General features: G+C 50.5%; 1 protein-coding gene across 14 annotated transcripts in view; it reads right to left on the bottom strand.

The window, feature by feature from the left end:
- Positions 1-493: 493 nt before the first annotated feature.
- ADD1 (adducin 1) overlaps positions 494-16,713 on the bottom strand; it is a 94,550-nt gene continuing 78,330 nt past the window's right edge. For 5 of the 14 annotated variants that reach the window (XM_032253979.1, XM_032253982.1, XM_032253983.1 and 2 more), the window contains 6 exons: positions 14,782-14,883; positions 14,029-14,118; positions 13,209-13,301; positions 7,552-7,708; positions 4,438-4,536; positions 2,022-2,374 (listed from right to left, as the gene is read on the bottom strand). In XM_032253979.1, coding sequence (XP_032109870.1) covers positions 2,022-2,374; positions 4,438-4,536; positions 7,552-7,708; positions 13,209-13,301; positions 14,029-14,118; positions 14,782-14,883 — 894 coding nt within the window. Of the gene's footprint in view, positions 2,375-3,872; positions 3,907-4,437; positions 4,537-7,551; positions 7,709-13,208; positions 13,302-14,028; positions 14,119-14,781; positions 14,884-16,713 lie in introns of all 14 variants that reach the window. The other 9 variants (XM_032253987.1, XM_032253989.1, XM_032253978.1 and 6 more) reach the window with 7 other exon arrangements.

Raw genomic sequence — 16,713 nt, 5'->3', positions numbered from 1 at the left:
TGGCTTTCTCCATACATAGCCATGCCTCGCTGCCCTCAACAGGAGAGGCCGCTGGAGCTGAATGAATGGCTCCACTGACCAGAAGGGTCCGAGGCTCTTCGAGACCCTGTTTCCCCTCTGCACAGTGGCAGTCTGGGGACTCAGGCAGGCCCCTCCAAGGCTGGTGTCAGCCCTGGCTAGGTGGCATCTGGCAGTGTGCCCCACACCCTGGCAAACTGTCCCCGGCACAGAGCCTTCCCAATCAGACATGAACACACAGTGACAGTGACATTGGGACCATGGCACAAGGACAGGTCAGCAGCTCTCTGACCACCTTGATTTCCCATGGGGAGGGACAACGGGAGTGCTGGGCTGGCATGTCTTCCCGCGCCCATAGCTGCAGATGACATTTTATCAAGACACGAACACTCGAGAGGTCTCCTTTCGGCGCAGGAGACAAACTTGGGAACAAAGAAATTAAAATGTAAAACTGCTTCCCAAATTTAGACATGGAAATTGCTTAAAGAATTTTATTTGTGAGTAAAACATGTTACAATGGAGAAAGGACATTCAGGATCTGTCCTTCCAAGTCTGTTTTCATATATGCAACTATATTTCATGTTGTAATACAAAGGATTAAACTACAAAAGTGAAAATTAAAAGTCATTGCATATGTGGGATAAAGGAAGGGATGAAAGGAGGGGTGAAGGAAGAGTCCACGGTTAAGGACTTTCATTCTGCCTTGGCAACAAAACAACACATAAGAAAAACAGCACGCTTGCCCACGCAGCAGGCCCTGCGGCTCAGAGAAGCTCCAGACAGCGGTCAGTGCCACGCGGCAGCCCGGTGCTCACACGGCCTTCCAATTGGTGGGACCCAAAGTGGCTTGGCCCATCGTGCCCAGGACCTGAGCCTACATCTGGCACCAGCTCTACCAGGGGCCTGTCCCATACAAGCTTGCCTGCACCTAGTCAGGCTGGTACTGGGGCAGCTCCTGAAATGGATCACCCTCCAGTTCCTGCTCCGCAGCTCTGAGCCCTTTTCCAGGGAAGTGAGAGTAACAGTTACTAGCCAAGCAGCGCTCGGAGGATGGAGATATCGAGAGGCCCCGGGGCCACTCTCCACCTCAAGTTACCTTTTACCACAACTAGGGCATCTTTCTGGCCGAGTTAAGGTGAGAACAGATTCCCTGAAACCTCCCCCAAGTAAGTGAAAAGTGCTCTGCTGCGGGGTCTGGAAAGAAAAAAGCAAAAAGCAGCCTGTTCATGTTCACAGTCAAAAATGTAAGCTAAATTGTAAACCTGCTGAAAGAAAATTCTAGAAAAGACTCTTCCCCTCCTGATATACCTTCCCTATGACAGGAATCCAGAGACCCGAGTGAAAAAACTGTGAGCTCCTGAATGTGGTTCTGGTCGAGGGATCATTCGTCAGACCATGCATAGCGTCGTGTTGGGTACACACAGGCCCATCTGCTGCTGGCGTTTCCTGCCCAGCATCTGGCCCAGACTTGCCTCTTCAAGGCCGCTGGTGGGCACACAAGTGTTTTCACGGGACCAAGGCTTTGTATATAGATGTAAGTGAGATCACTGAGCAGAGAGAATGCCACATGAAGCCAGGAGTCTGAGTCCATCACCTGAGACCTTAGGGTAGAGGGGAAGCTAAGCAGAGACAGAATGTGATTTCCTAACAGGTAGTACAGCGGGAGAGGTGAAGACTCGAGGGTGACGCCTGTCGCCAAAACTGGCAGAAGCCTCTAGGACCTTCCAGCCAGAACCATGACTTAATGCCTCCCACCTGCAGGGACAGCACGTCTTCCCTAGAAGCTGAGGCTGAGAGGATAAGGGGCAGGGTGTGGCGGGGCTGCAGAGCACACACTCGGTCAACCCTCGGGACGCACAGGGCTGGTCACGTAAAGGGGAGCTCTAGCTAGCGAAGGGCTTGGCTTTTTGCATTCCATTACACAAGGACAGAGCACGAGATGCAGTCAGGGACTCTGGCAGAGCCAGGGTCGCTCCGGACAGGACAGTGTTAGCGCAGGGCCTTCAGGAGTCACTCTTCTTCTTGCTCTTCTTCAGAAAGGACGGGGTACGGAACTTCTTCTTCTTTTTGGATGGGGACTTGCCTGGAGACCCATCACTGCCAGGGTCCGCAGCAGCCCCCTCCTCGGCAGTTGAGGGGGCAGGCTCTTCGGCCACCGGGGCTGGGGCTGGGGCTGGCTCGGGGCTGGCCTCAGTAGGGGCCTCAGTGGGACTTGGGGGTCTATGGGCTCCCTCCTCCTTCTCTAACATTGGGAAGCCAAGTGCTTCTGAAGGCTCGTCAGGGGACAGATCGGGGAGAGTCGGCTTAAAGGTGGCGGCATCACTGTCGTCTCCAGTAGTCGGCTCCGGCAGAAGGTCTGGTGGGTGAGGTGAGAGATGGGGTTAAGGGTTCCTGCCCAGATCAAAACGGGCAGCTTGAGATGGGGGCTCCCTGCACAGGAAACTGCCATTTTACTCTGGATTTTTACTGACAAGAAACTTAAAATATGGTCTACTCTACTGTAAGGCTGGATGGAGCCAGTATCACAGAACACACACTTGGTCTTGGGGCAGTTTTTAGCTCCTTCTGGTGGGCAGTGTGCTGACAACACCACACCCCGTCCCAGCCTGGGTGCCCCCGCCGAAAAGACAGACGGCAGCATGAGCTAAGGACAGCTAAAGCAGGACGTCTCGCTGTCATCATGTGAAGAGAAGGCTGCCCGGTCACCCTAAGGGCATGTATTAGGAGTCTTAAAGTTAAGTCTAAACTTGGGTCTACAACACCTGGTCTCCCCCAAAACAGCCAGTAGAAAATCGTGCTTAACTCCCACGCACGTGTGTGATGTCAACATCCAAAAAGCCGTTTAGGCTGGAAGTTAATTAAAAGGAAAGAGATGGCCTGTAAGGCAAGGAGTGGTGGCCAAAACTCCAGCCAGCATCAGGAGTGGACATCTGTGAGGGAGCACAGTGCCCCTAAGGACACGACCTGGGGGTACCTTCCTTCTACACTCACACGGGCACGTGCTTTGTCCATTTGTAAACAGCCTACAAAGTTACCAGCAACTGACAGGTTAGGCACCACAAGCTGTTTAGTGTTTAAAAAGCCACACATCACGGCCGGGGGAGTCAGCTGAGCGGTTAGGAGCAGCATAGGAGGCCCCGGCCCTAAACCCTCAGTGCTTTACCTGTGGGAAGCTGGAAGCGCCACCACCCCACCAGCTGCCTGTGCTAATTCCGGGCCACACATTCCTAAGGGCCGGGGAGAGGGCTGTGGGCACACAGGCGCCTCTCCTCTCCCCTGAGGAGGTGGGGCCCGCTCTGCTGGGCACGGTGCAGCTGATGCTAGGATGGAGGCTGCCCCAGAGTGCTCGGTCTGGAGAGCTACCTATCATCTGAGTGAACATCTCACTGCTTTAAAACCGTCCAATATCCGCTCCTCTGCCCACCTCCAATTCCCAGTCCCAGCTTCAGCAAAGGTCCAAAGCAGTCTGACCCCACGCAGCAGGTGGCAGAGCCCCACCCTGTCTGAACTAAGCTGCACTTATGTCGGATCCAATGGGGTAAAACCCTCCCACCAAGCAATCCAAAGAGACCCTCTATGGCCGGAGGTAAGAACCTCTGAGGCCCAGAGTGCCCCAGCGGCACACCTAGGTGTGTACAGGTCCCGAGGGAGGCGCCCTCTGCCGCTGAAGGCAGCACAGTGCTCAGGTGACTGAGCTGCTTCCGGGAAGGCCTCCAAGGGACTGGGTACAAAAAAGGGGCTTTCTGTTTTTATTTTAAATAAACAGAAAACAAAACTTAATAAACAACAAAGCAGCAGGAGAATGAGGCGAAGCACAGGGCACCGGCGGAGAGCGGAGGCGGCGCGGTACTTACTAGGGTAACAGGTACTCTCTAGCGCAGCCGTCTCCTGTTTGTGACGCAGCCACAGGAAGAAAAAGCACAAGGAGAGAATCTATGCATTCAGTCACAGCCATCGGGTTACAGAAGAAGAAAGGCAGGGCCACGGGCTTCACGAGAGACACAGATGTACGAGACCAAGGGACAGACACCCGGGATCACACGCCACAGACACACGGTGGCCGAGACAGCCGGCGTGCGGCTCACACAGCGGAGGGCACCTCCGGAGGTGGGGTCTGCATGACAACACGGCATGAGGTGTGTGCGAGCAACGGGCACTGCGGACACCAGCAACCACGGTGGGTTCCGACCCCTGAGGTCGGCCTTCCAACCTGGTCACAGCTCACTTACAAATCTGTCTTGCCTGGAGTTACCCAGGACAGAACCAACACAGGAGGAGAGAGAAGGTGTCACATCCTGGCGTTGATGCAAGCACACACTTCTGCATTGGTGTTAACACGACTCCCGCCACATTGAGTCACAGCGCGCACGAGCCGTGCACCCTCCCACACTGGGGCAGCCACTGCCACCCAAAGCTCACCTTCCTCCAGCTTGATTGGAGTGCTGGGAGGCGGGTGGGGGACCGCAGGCTGGTCTGGAGGACTCTCTTCTTTCTGTTCTCTAGTCTCATCCAGATTCTCTGCGGAGAAGCAAGAAGGATATGGTAGGAGCTGTGGGCGCCATGGGCCAGCACCCACCTCCATGCCAGACAGGAGCCGGCCCAGCTGCGCTCTGAGAAGGCAGGGCTCTCTCAACACTTTCCCGTAGTCCTACCAAGAGAGGATAAAGCGAGCTGTGACATGGGTGTTGACTGATGTGAGTTTCAGAGAAACTTAACCAACTTCAAATGAAAAAATTCATTTCTATTCTTATTCCAAAGAGTATCTGCCAGAGCTGCCTCTGATGGACTCAGATGATGCGCCCTGGCCCGTCCCCACTTGTCCTGTGTGAGTAGGGAGCCCTTCCCTCCCTGCCTTCTCCCTGCCTAGCAGGGGGCCAAGGGTCCTGAGCCCCTACGCACCACCTCAAGGGACATCACATGAGCATTATTTTGGTTTTACTTCTGTGGCAGGGCGTTTTATCCCAATAATTTAAACTTGGCAACTGTAGTGCATATTTTTATTTTTTAAAGTGAAAAATGCTAATAAGGACCAGAAGAAAAAGTGGGAACTAGGATCCTGGATATAGAAAATTCCAAGTCCACTTCTCATTTCGGGAAGAATATGGATCAGCACTATCCTCACTCCTTCCATCTCTGTCTTTATTTAAGAAGTCTAGATTAATAGCTTAGGATCAGCAGGTCTCACATTTTGAACAAGCAGCTGTCACCACCCTTTTGACCTCCCAGGGTCTCTGCTCCCAAGCTCCCACCCTAACAGCTGGCTCACCTTCCCAAGCACCACGTTCGTTGGCAGCTAGCTACCTTCCTGAAGCCAGGTGTCCATAAAAAGGCTGTCATACCACCTACCTGAGTATGCATACAGCCTGAACCAGGAAAAGGTGCTGGCCTCTGACAGCCAGCCTGCATTTTCCCTGTGGCACACACTCCCCTCACCCTACACCAAGGGCCAGATCAGATCTCCTGTGGGTTCTGCTGTTGACAGCTCTGTGATCACAAAGCACGGCCAGAGCCATCCCCATTCACTCAGCTGCCATCACAGCCCTGCTGAAGGAGCCTCACACATGCAGGGGAAACTCCAGGTATCTTGTTTGACTTAAAAACAATCTGGTTACTCAGATCCCAGAAGACTCCAAAGGAGAGACATATGTCTGTGCGCATGTGCACAGGAACTAGGGTTAGGCCACATGACCCACAGCTCAAGCTGACTACCTCTAGTTCTCACTCTAAGGCAGATAGTTCTATCAATGGCTCAGACAAAGCTTCACTGGAGGGAGACAACCAGCTTCAGGACCTGGTATGTGTGAAGACCTGAACAGTAAGAGTGTAACACTAGAAAACAATTCAGTATCCGCAGACACTTTCTCACACACACACACACAAAAGAAACAGAAAAAAAAAAACAGCAACAGTTTTTGCATAACTCAAATTTCAGTAACAGCTACATAACGCAGTGGCTGGTCTAGAATAAGACAAAAAACAGTTAAGAGGTCATCTGAGAAGGAGTGCCTAGCTCCCAGGATGACTGTGGCCCAGGAGGGCAACACACAAGGGTCAGTCCCACACACTGAGGTGGCTCCAGCAAGGCTGACCTGGGAGGGCTGAGAAGCATACTTAGGTTTCAGTAAAAACCTGAGTTGAAGCTTACAGCCCTGAGGATGCTGGTGGGAACCTCCTGGCAGGAGGCCCTGTGCCCTTGGGTCTTCCTGGTGCCAGCACCAAGGTGCTCAGTGCCTAGTGAACAAGAGGGCTGGCAGCAGGGTGCTTGGGGGAAAAGTGGCTAAGCCACCAGAGCCCCCAAGGAAGAGGCACTGGAGACCTGCTTCTCTCCTTAGTTCTCAACGTTTCCTTTTCAAACCCTGACATTTGAAACCACCAGCTCTGTGAGGGTCTGACACCAGAGCCGCTCCTTTTCCTTCACTTAAGACTGCCCATCTTTGACAACTGACTGCCTTTGTCAGTGAGCTGCCAGGAGAAGTACAGGCTGCACCAGCCGCTCCTAACGGGACCTGAGCATGTGCCACGGCAGTCAGCACATTCACCCTTAGGCCTGTGATCACACCTGCATGGGGGACCCTCGAGGTTTATGGTGAAAGAGGATTTCTATCAGAAACCCCCAGCCCTACACACAAGCACAGTAAGGCCGTTCAGAGCATCCCCCTGCAGAGGCTGGGGCTGACTGCTGTGACTGAAGACTTAGTGAGGAAGGGAGTGCACTTCTGTCCAAATTAGGGCCACACAACACCTTGTTCTTGAGAGCCACCCTGCGGCCGAGCCCTCTACTCCTCTGCTCCAACTGGGGGAAAATGCCCTATCTCCCACTTTGCGAATGAAATGTACACACGACAGCACTCAGCATGTCCCCGGCATGATGACTGCTCAGCCACAATGAGCATGAATGAATCAAACCAACTGGGTTTAATTTTTGTCTGCAGAAATCAGAGCTTCACTTCTCCCGCTTCACAGAGCTTCCCCAGTGAGGTTTCAACAGACAGAAATAGTGTTCGTAAAAGAGAAAATGTCTCTTAAAAATATATTCAGGCTGGCTTTCCTACTAACTAATCCAAATTAGTGAATTCTTTAGTCAATGTTCTCATCACTCCACATGGACAGATGTGCTTGGAGAAGGACCAGTGCCCTCCAGCCCCGAGATCTGTGGGTGGCCCCTCGCTGCTGCTGTCTCCTCTTGCCCTGCCTCACCACAGCTGCTGGATGGGGCCGCGGTGGCACATTTTCAGGCCCAGTCATGTTTTGGCAGAGGGGCCCTGCCGTGTCTTAGTATGGGGCACAGATGCTCATGAGTGGCCACAAGTCACGTGTCCCTCCTCGTCAGGGCCACTCACAAGTGTGCCTAACTTTGCAATTTCTTCCATTCTGGCCTAAGTGACTAGCTTGGAAATGAGTACTGAATAAAGATCTGGTCTTAACCAAACAAAAGGTTTGTCTTTGATCATGTGACTATTCTTACCACACCCACAGCGAGCACCTGGACCACAGAGAAGCTCCCAGGGCGTGCCCAGTATCACAAGCACTCACCTTCGGAGCCCTTCTGCTTCCGCTCCACCTCTCTGCGGTACTCCTCCAGCTCACGGTCTGTGAGTGTGGTGAAGGGGTTGGGGCCTGTGGTGCTCACAATGACGTGGGGCTGGTACTCCTTCTCAATGATGGCCTTGGAGGCTGTCACCAGCTCTCCCTGTGGATGAAAGGGACATCTGGTCTGCAGGAGCCCAGCCCAGTAGGGACTCTCCCTCCTCCCAGACAGGCTGCAGGTGGGGTGGGGGGATAGGGGCAGGAGGCTTTCCAGGAGCAGACACCACTGAGACTGCACCGCCATGGACCCAAGGCGTAGGCTGAGCTGCAGCCTTCAGTGGTATATGTGGAAACACGGGTCAGTGCCACGAGGAACAGACGCTAACTGCAGAAGAAACCCTACAGAGCCCTCCAGGTTTCAGAAGCAAGAGCCCAAGTGCAGACCCAAGAGCACAGAGCACCTCCGAGAGGGTGCCCGCTCCTCACTGACGGGCACCAGGGAAGAGAGCCTTTCCTGCTACTGTTTGAAAGTCAGTATTTTCCTCATGACATCACAAACTGTCACGAGCTATAACACTCAGCATAGGGCATGCTCAGAACTGCTTATGTTCTAAGAGCACAGGTAAGTTCTGTTCCTTTGACTATGGTTAGTTGATAACTAGTTCCTGGAACATAACCCAAAACATTGAGAGATAACAAAATGTCCCAAGACACCAGTGTTTAGCTGAGGAATTTAGAGAACCGTGAAAATTTTACCAAAGAAAAAAAGAAAGCGAAGCGAAGCACAAAGGCACTCACAGACCACAGCCAATCTTCAAGCAGGAGGCAGAGCCTGCAGGCAGGTCCAGTGGGCTGGGTGGGCCTTAGGGGCTGCGGTCCACTCACACCCACCTGCCCCAGCACAGGGCTGTGCCCACAGTGCAGCCTGGCTGGGCCAGGAGCAGGAAAATGTCCCCCAAATTCCCTGGAGCTCACTTCTTAGACAGTTCCCCAACACTCACACACAGGCACATGACTGAATGACAGCTTCCAAAACCAAATCAAAGCAGGAGAATCCACAATCACTTGGACGCCAGGCCTGGTCCTTCAGTGCTCCTCTCAGTGAGGGGTGAACACTGAGATAAAGAGCATCCTAGCACAGCTGACTCCGGAAATTCAACTCACATGGGCCGACTGCTCCTCAAGCAGAGACAGGGGAACCTGGACTGACTGGGATAGGCTGAGTGGTCACCACCTGGCACACCACATACCCAGTGTCTGGGGGCACTCCATGACTGACCAGTGACATAGAGCCCAGGGAGGGACGGATGGGCTGCTGGAATAGGCAACCTTTGCCAAGGAGCCTGGAGACTTTCGACAGTCAGCAGGTCAAGGGGAACCCTCTTCTAAATCAAGCTTGACTCAAGGCCCATTGGCTTTTCTTGTGGAAGCCACCCTGCCTCACCAAGACAGAAAGCCGAGTCCTGTCTGCCATGTGTTAGCTCTGTGGCCCCAGCCAAGTCTTTCCCTTGACCAGAGGCCTGCCTCACTATCTGAAGAAGTAGCTGCTGGGCTAACGGCTGCTAAGAGCCCTCACACGATGGCACTCTAGAGATGGCATCCCAGCAACGGCAGTTTGGCTGGCTACACCTGCATCCTGATATCATTTTCAATGAAATGGGAAAGTGATATGAGATAAAAGCTTAAGTTCATTTAAATCAAATGGTTACAAATAGTTAAGAAATAAAATATTAAGAATCAACTATCAGGCCAAGCATGGTGGCTCACACCTGTAATCCCAGCACTTTGGGAGGCTGAGGCAGGCGGATCACCTGAAGTCAAGAGTTCAAGACCAGCCTGGCCGACACAGTGAAACCCCATCTCTACTAAAAATACAAAAGAATTAGCCAGGCGTAGTAGTGGGTGCCTGTAATCCCAGTTACTCAGGAGGTTGAGGCAGGAGAATCACTTCAACCCAGGAGGCAGAGGTTGTGGTGAGCCAAGATTGCGCCAATGCACTCTAGCCTGGGTGATGGAGTGAGACTCTGTTTCCAAAAAAAAAAAAGAAAAGAAAAGAAAAAGAAAAATTGACTATCAGCCAGACACCATGGCTCATGCCTATAATCCCAGCACTTTGGGAGGCCAAAGCAAGAGGACTGCTTGAGCCCAGGAGTTCAAGAACAGCCTGGGCAACACAGTGAAACCTTGTCTCTACAAAAAATTTAAAAATTAGCTAGGTGTGGTGGCATGCATCTGTGGCCCCAGCCACTTAGGACGCTGAGGAGGGAGGATTCCTTCAGCCTAAGTTGAGGCTGCAGTGAGCTGTGATCGTACCACTGCACTCCAGCCTGGGCAACAGAGTAAGATGCTCTCTCAAAATAAAAATAAAAATCCACTGCCACAGAGACACCAAATCCCTTCTTCCAAATTCTGATGACCCAAAAGACAAGTGGGGCTATCTCATACTGAGACAGCTGAAGCCCAAAGCACAGCAGGTCCCTGCCTCCAGTGGTGAAGAGCTCCCTCCTCCAAACACCACAGCTAAGGGCCAAGCTGCTGTCAAGACCAGTTACGGGAACAGAGAATCACATTCTTCTGGAAGAAAGGACACAGGGCAATGCTTGAGATGCAGAGAAACACACGCCACTCATGGACGACCCAGGCAAGAAACCAGGATGTACCTAGCTTCCCCTCCTGCCACACCTCTCACCTCCCTGTCACATGACGAGACTCTAAAGCAAAACACAGGCTCAGTAAACTTTTCATACTTGACTGAGGCTGTGCAACCTGCACTAGCAGCTAACCTCTCTGAGTATCAGGTTTTCATCTGTAAGCAGGACTAACTTGAATCTGGACTGGCATTCCCAGTGCTGGACCATGCATAGGCTAGGTGCTCAACACAGGTCACTGAGAGAGTCTGAGGGGTGGGCTTACTGCCCTTCTGCACTTCTACCACAGAGCATGAAGGATGGCAGGGAACATAGCCCCTGATGAGGTGCCCATGGGAACACAGAGCCCTTCCCTGAGCTGAACAGCTTGCAGTGTAGACTCACACCTTCATCTCTAATCCCTCAGTTCACCTGCAATTAAATTCAGAAGGAAACCAAAATTATTTCAGGTATAGCAAGCATGGTGACTCACACGCTGTAATCCCAGCACTTTGGGAGCATGAGTCAGATGGACTGCTTGAGCTCAGGAGTTTGAGACCAGCCTTGGCAACATGGTGGAACCCAGTCTTTACAAAAAATATAAAAATTAGCCAGGTGTGGTGATGTGCACCTGTAGTCCCAGCTACTCAGGAGGCTGAGATGGGAGAATTGCTTGAGCCATGATAGCCTGATCACACTCCAGCCTGGACAACAGAGTAAGACCCTGTCTCAACAATATATATATATGTATTTCAGGTTACATGTTATGACGCCCAAAGCAAAGTCAACACAGCCTTCAGCTGGGCTTAGAACTGCTGTTTGAACTGTGACTCACTGTCCCTTCTTCTGTCAGAAGGCGACACCTGCACTGTGGGAATGGCTGTCACCAGTGAGAGAGAAATGAACGGCAAAGCAAAGTGCTTTCCAGAAAAGCCCCAGCTTCCTAAGTCCCAAATACTCACTCCTCGGGTTCTCAAATGGGAAGCAGGCATCTACATGCTCACTGCACTAGGGAGGAGTGTGTGGGACACAGCCCTCCTTGCTTGGTCAAGGAAAAATTCAACTTCCCAACATGCAGCGCCATGTTCCAAAAGGAGCATACTGCTGCTTTTTGAGGTCCACATGAAAGGAAGTGGAAAAATTGCTCAGTAAAGGACTCCCATGGTGCCAAAGCACATTCTCACCAAAAAAAAAGAGGAATATTTTAGCCAGTGTGGGATAAAGATCAAGGGTGCAAAAGTGAACTTCAGAAATAGGCAGGCAGAGAAAACAAAAAGCTGGAATAAGCATTTATGTACAGGGGGTCAACATCTCTTCCTCTGGGGTCAGTGTACAGTGGTATTCTCTGCTAATCACATCTGGATGCACCACTCACAGTGAGCACAGTGTTCAGAAGGTGGTGACCCTACCTCTTTTCAGGAAGCACCCAGGTGACTGTGACACACATCCACATCTGAACATCACTGGGACACAGCACACAAAGCTGTAACTGGTGATTGAACACAGAGACCCAAGCTGCTTTCTGGAGAGCCCTAATAAGGATGTCAGTGCTGCCCCGTGTGTGGACTCAACACAGGAGGCCAGCTGGGCTCTCACACACCTGAGAGAAAGAGTAACTGACAAGACCACAACAAAGTGCCAAAATACGAAAAACAAGCGACAAGCAGAGTCATCTTTCTCCCCTGCTCTGAGAAGTTCTTCCAAGAACGGCAGCCAAAAATACATTCTAAGCATAGGGGGAAACAGGACCTGTGGAATTAATAAGTAAATATGCAAAATGATGTTATTAGCAGGGATTACAGAAAGGAATACAGAGTCTTCGTTATAAACCTGCTCCCATCTGGCAACTGGAGCTCCACTAAAGTGACATATACATCTCAGTGAAGGTGTGTCAAGTGAAAGAGACAGTTCTGGAAATTTCCTTTGACCAGAAGATAAACACACATCTCAGCTGAGATTCTCAACCATGCAGCCAGCCATGTTCTGCCCTGGGCACCAACTCCTGCACACCAGCAGCCTAAATGCTCAGGAAGGTTTCCTTCCATGTGGGTTGGTTAGCCCACACAGACCTTCCACCTACTGCACAGGCCAGATGTGCATGCACAGAGGGAAATTACAATGTGTGCTTTCAAACTCTCGTAAGTCCTTCTCCTCTGCAGCATTTAAAAATGTTATTTAGGGTTTTTCTGAGGTAAAAGTAAATACATTTTATCAAAAAGGGCTGACAAAGCCTTAATTCCAAAGTCTTAATTCCCATTCCTCTAAAATGACATCTTTCAATGATACAACCTTCAGTGGCTACATTCATGACATTTACAGTCAAAGTTGAACCAGCAAGGGTGGAAGGGCACTCGGGAGTGGCCACTGCCAACGGACTGATCAGAAAAGCCTGTCTGCAGTCAGCATCGTGGAAAAGGCAAACCCTGAAACACAAAATATGCACTGACCAAAGTCCCGTGCAGAAGTGCAGAAGTGCACCCCACCGCTCAGACTGGCCATTTCTCAGCAACAACTTAGAATGCTGTAAATTGTTCACAGCACATATCAAATGTTTTCATTAAAGAATCAAGGCCAGGTACAGTGGCTCATGCCTGTAATACCAGCACTTTGGGAGGCCAGGGCAGACAGATCACAAGGTCAAGAGATCAAGACCATCCTGGCCAACATGGTGAAACACCGCCTCTACTAAAATACAAAAATTAGCGGGGCGTGGTGGTGGGCGCCTGCAGTCCCAGCTACTCAGGAGTCTGAGGCAGGAGAATTGCTTGAACCTGGGAGGCCGAGGTTGCAGTGAGCCAAGATCGTGCCACTGCACTCCAGCCTGGTGCCTGGCAACAGAGCAAGACTCCGTCTCAAAAAAAAAGAAAGAATTGAGTAGGCAGAACAGAACCTTCTGTACAATCTCACAAATAATTTAAAGATCCACTTGAAGCTACTTCAGTAACTAATGCCTGAAGAGCGGAGACGACGAGGAGGGGAAGAAGGGGAGGGGAGCGAGGCGCACCAACAGGTAGTCAAGGATAGGGCAGTGAGTACCTTTCTAAAAGAGAGAGACTTAGCAGGACTAAAGGTCTGCTCTGTAAGCTCGAGCCCTTCGATAGTTTCCGTACAGTCAGAGAGAGGTGCGTCCTGAAACAGTAAACTGAGTCACCAGAGCACACCAGGCCCAGCCTGTGAAATAGCTGAGAGCACAGGATGGGGCTGGCTAAGAGCATGCAGCAGGGACAGCTGTCAACAGTAAATGTGGCGGTGATGATGGCGGAACGTGCAGACACTGAACACGAAACCAGGACCACGGCTGGCCAAATCTAACAATCATCTACCCCTGCAGAGTCAGGTTTTAAAGCATCAGGTGGCATATTTGTTTTCAGAGATAACTACTTACACAATTATCTTCAATGTGCCACAAGGTAGTCATTTTGTAGAAATGTGTGTAAATGTGCACCACATTTACAGGCACCCACTCCTCTCCAACCCAAGCAGCACTTTGTTGCAGACAGCAATATGTATCAAAACAAGAGTCCCTTAAACCCACCCTCTCCTAGCGTCTGACACAGAACTCTGCTGAACCCAGGCCGAATCTAAGCCCCAAAGCTAGTGGCGTATGCGCCACCCTCACATATGCATGCATTACAAGGGGTAGGACCAGAGGGGTGGACATAGCCCTCAGCATGCTTGCTCCATCTAGAACTCAAGGAAAGGTGCCTGGGTTGTTTTTCATCATGAGGTATTAACAAAGGTAACTGGTTGCCTGGAATACTTACCTCATAAAGTCACTCTCAATTTCAGAGCAACTTTGCAGCAGGCGGTCACACAGCCACCACCCACTAATGTCAGAGACACTCTGGGCTCTCACCTGGACGAGGCTCCTGTCCATCACTACACCACACAAAACCTGGGACTGAGGGCCAGCCGTCTTAATGTCCTGTAAGTTCTGCTCTCGGATCTGAGGACGGGAAGGAGAAGCACACATGAAGGTCCTGAGCAGCCATGCTGCCCGGGAGCCATGCTGCTTGTCCCCTTGGGCACCAGCCACATGGAAACTACACTTCAGGTCTCCCCCTGCCCCATATAGGCAGGATGGCCCCATGTGTTCTGAGTGACTGCCATGCCTGCTTAGTGGGGCATGGGTCTGCAGGGATGGAGACTATTCCCAGCTCCCCACACCTTCCAGACACTTGGGCAGGGCACATATCTCCCACTGTCATTAACTTGGTGGAGACATTCCCTGCATGTCCATTGTCAAGTGACATGAGCACTGGCAGGGCACCTGCTCTGATACACCAAATGCCACTCACAAGTCTTTGAACAAACCCTGAGAGTCAGGGACAGCAGTCTGCTCTTGCTAAGAATAGGTTTTGCAGCTTCCAATTCTGACCTGTGAGCAAAACATCCATTCAAGAATCAACAGGGCCCAAAAAAATGCCTGCTGTTGACATTTCACACTGGCGGTAGAACAGCAGCAGTGTGAAGAGATGGCTTCAGTTACAACAGTGGCAACAGCAGCAGATGTCCCCTGCTAGAAGCAAGCACACCCTCCCCTTGAAGCAGCGGGCATCCCTTCCAATCCCACACCCAAGCCCCCAATGAGTAGCGACGCAGGACGCACCTTGTTCCTCATCTCCTGGACCTCTTTTGGGTTAGTGTTCAATGGAACAAACAGGTTAGGGACAGCAGAGGTGGAAGTTCTATGTCCATCCTCTTTAGTCCACTGTAATATCAAGAACAGTTGAAAAGTCAGAATTATGACAACGATAGTGACAAAGTGACATATCATCCAATCTGTCCAGTTTATTTCACATCTGGTCATGCACTGAACATCACAGAGAGGACTGAACCAATGACCACATCTTCTGGGTCACTCAGCAGAGTCGTCATGGCAGCACGATGCAGCCACATAAAGACCAGTTAATGGTGGAAGTCAGTCACAACTGATGGAAAAGGACCATCTGGAAAGCCCGGCTGAATCTGGGTCACAACGTAGGCTGATGACAGAGCTGAGCCCCACAACCCCTGGGACCAGCAGGTGAGGTCCCTCAGAGACCATTGGTTCACCACTCTGAAAATCATCCAACACCAAAGCCAACTGGAAGCATGAGATGACAGGGTCATGAAAAGCAATGTGATGCTACTACCCGGGGGTAGGGAGGAGCCTACACCGTGAGGCAAGAGTGGGCATCACCAAAGTTTTGCATTAAAATAAAAGACAGCATCAGAATGCACTGTCGGCATAACTATTTCAACCCAAGAAAATTACTGTATGAACACTTACACAGCAGCTACCTGGAAGAAGAGTTTGGTGATGTCGAATATTTTACATAACTTAATATTTTTGAGTGCTACAAAAATATCCCAAACAAACTTGAAGCGCTTCATGAGTCCTTAATATTTAAAGGCTGCTTTAGTATCAGTGCATCTCGTCAGCATGCTGAGCTTTCCACTCATAAAGTTTTTTTGGATCTCCAATCAATTGTGAGATTTTTAATCAAATTCCAAGGCATGAGTAGGCACTGAACATTAAAACAAGCCCATTTTTGAGAGCAAATGTTATGCCTTTCAGAATATTTTTGAGAGGCAATAAGATAGCCATAAACGATACAACTTTTTAAAAAGCAACAAAACCGTCAAATGCTGAGCCACCGCGAGGAGAGTGTGACATGGGCGTGGAGCTGCGGGTACTCACTGATGGTTATCTTCTCAGAGAAAAACAACTCCAGCGTTTCATTAAAAATAATTTTTAGTCAAAACATTCAAACAGCAACCTCAGAAGCTTGAACACATTTGAGAAAGTAACAACAATCATTATAAATTAAAATATACCAACCTGGGTACACTGCATGGAATCTGTTTCACTCCAGAACAATAAGAAACACATTTAAATGTGGGGTAAGGTCTCCTCTTGGATGTACACATTGACTAAAACGCCTAAAGTGACTAGTCATTTTGTAAGCTAATGGTAAATAAAACTCCCGCTGCTGCCTAAACGCTTTGGAAAAATTCCTCAAGGCAATTCAGCACCGTGCTTCACATCGGCCGCAGAAAGGTGTTTTGGGTTTTTTGTTTGTTTTCTAAGGCCCACTTCCTTTAACAAGTGAAACAAGTAAAAAATACACAAATGAAATGAAAGAAAGGGGGGAGAGAGGGAGAGAGGGGGGAAAGGAGACAAGGAGGGCAGGAGGAGAGAAGAGAGACACACTCCCATGCTCGGAGCCCCATGGCCACACAGGGTCCCTGCCCAGGTGACACGGCTGCTCAGGAGCATGAAGGCTTCTCACCAACTGCGTCAGGAAAACACCAGGACCACCTGGGGAAGATAAAACTTTTTTTCTTTAAATAAATCTATAATGTAAAACACTGTTATAAGGGGAAAAGAAAGCCCCACTTTATTTATTTGGTTGCCCATGGTTTTCGGAGCATCTAATCTAATTTCAACTGAACTCCGCTAGACCTCGTCATGCATAGTTGAGTCTGCTTCAGCCTCTGTCTCCTCCATTCCAGGGGCTTCTGGAAATGGGCCTCTCCTATAGTTTAAAGCAGAGCT

This window comes from Sapajus apella, unplaced genomic scaffold (assembly GCF_009761245.1).
Source record: "Sapajus apella isolate SASKATOON/1434 unplaced genomic scaffold, GSC_monkey_1.0 scaffold85, whole genome shotgun sequence".
NCBI classification, from domain to species: Eukaryota; Metazoa; Chordata; class Mammalia; order Primates; family Cebidae; genus Sapajus; species Sapajus apella.
Note: the sequence above shows the minus strand (reverse complement) of the source record. Positions and strands in the feature narration are given on the sequence as shown.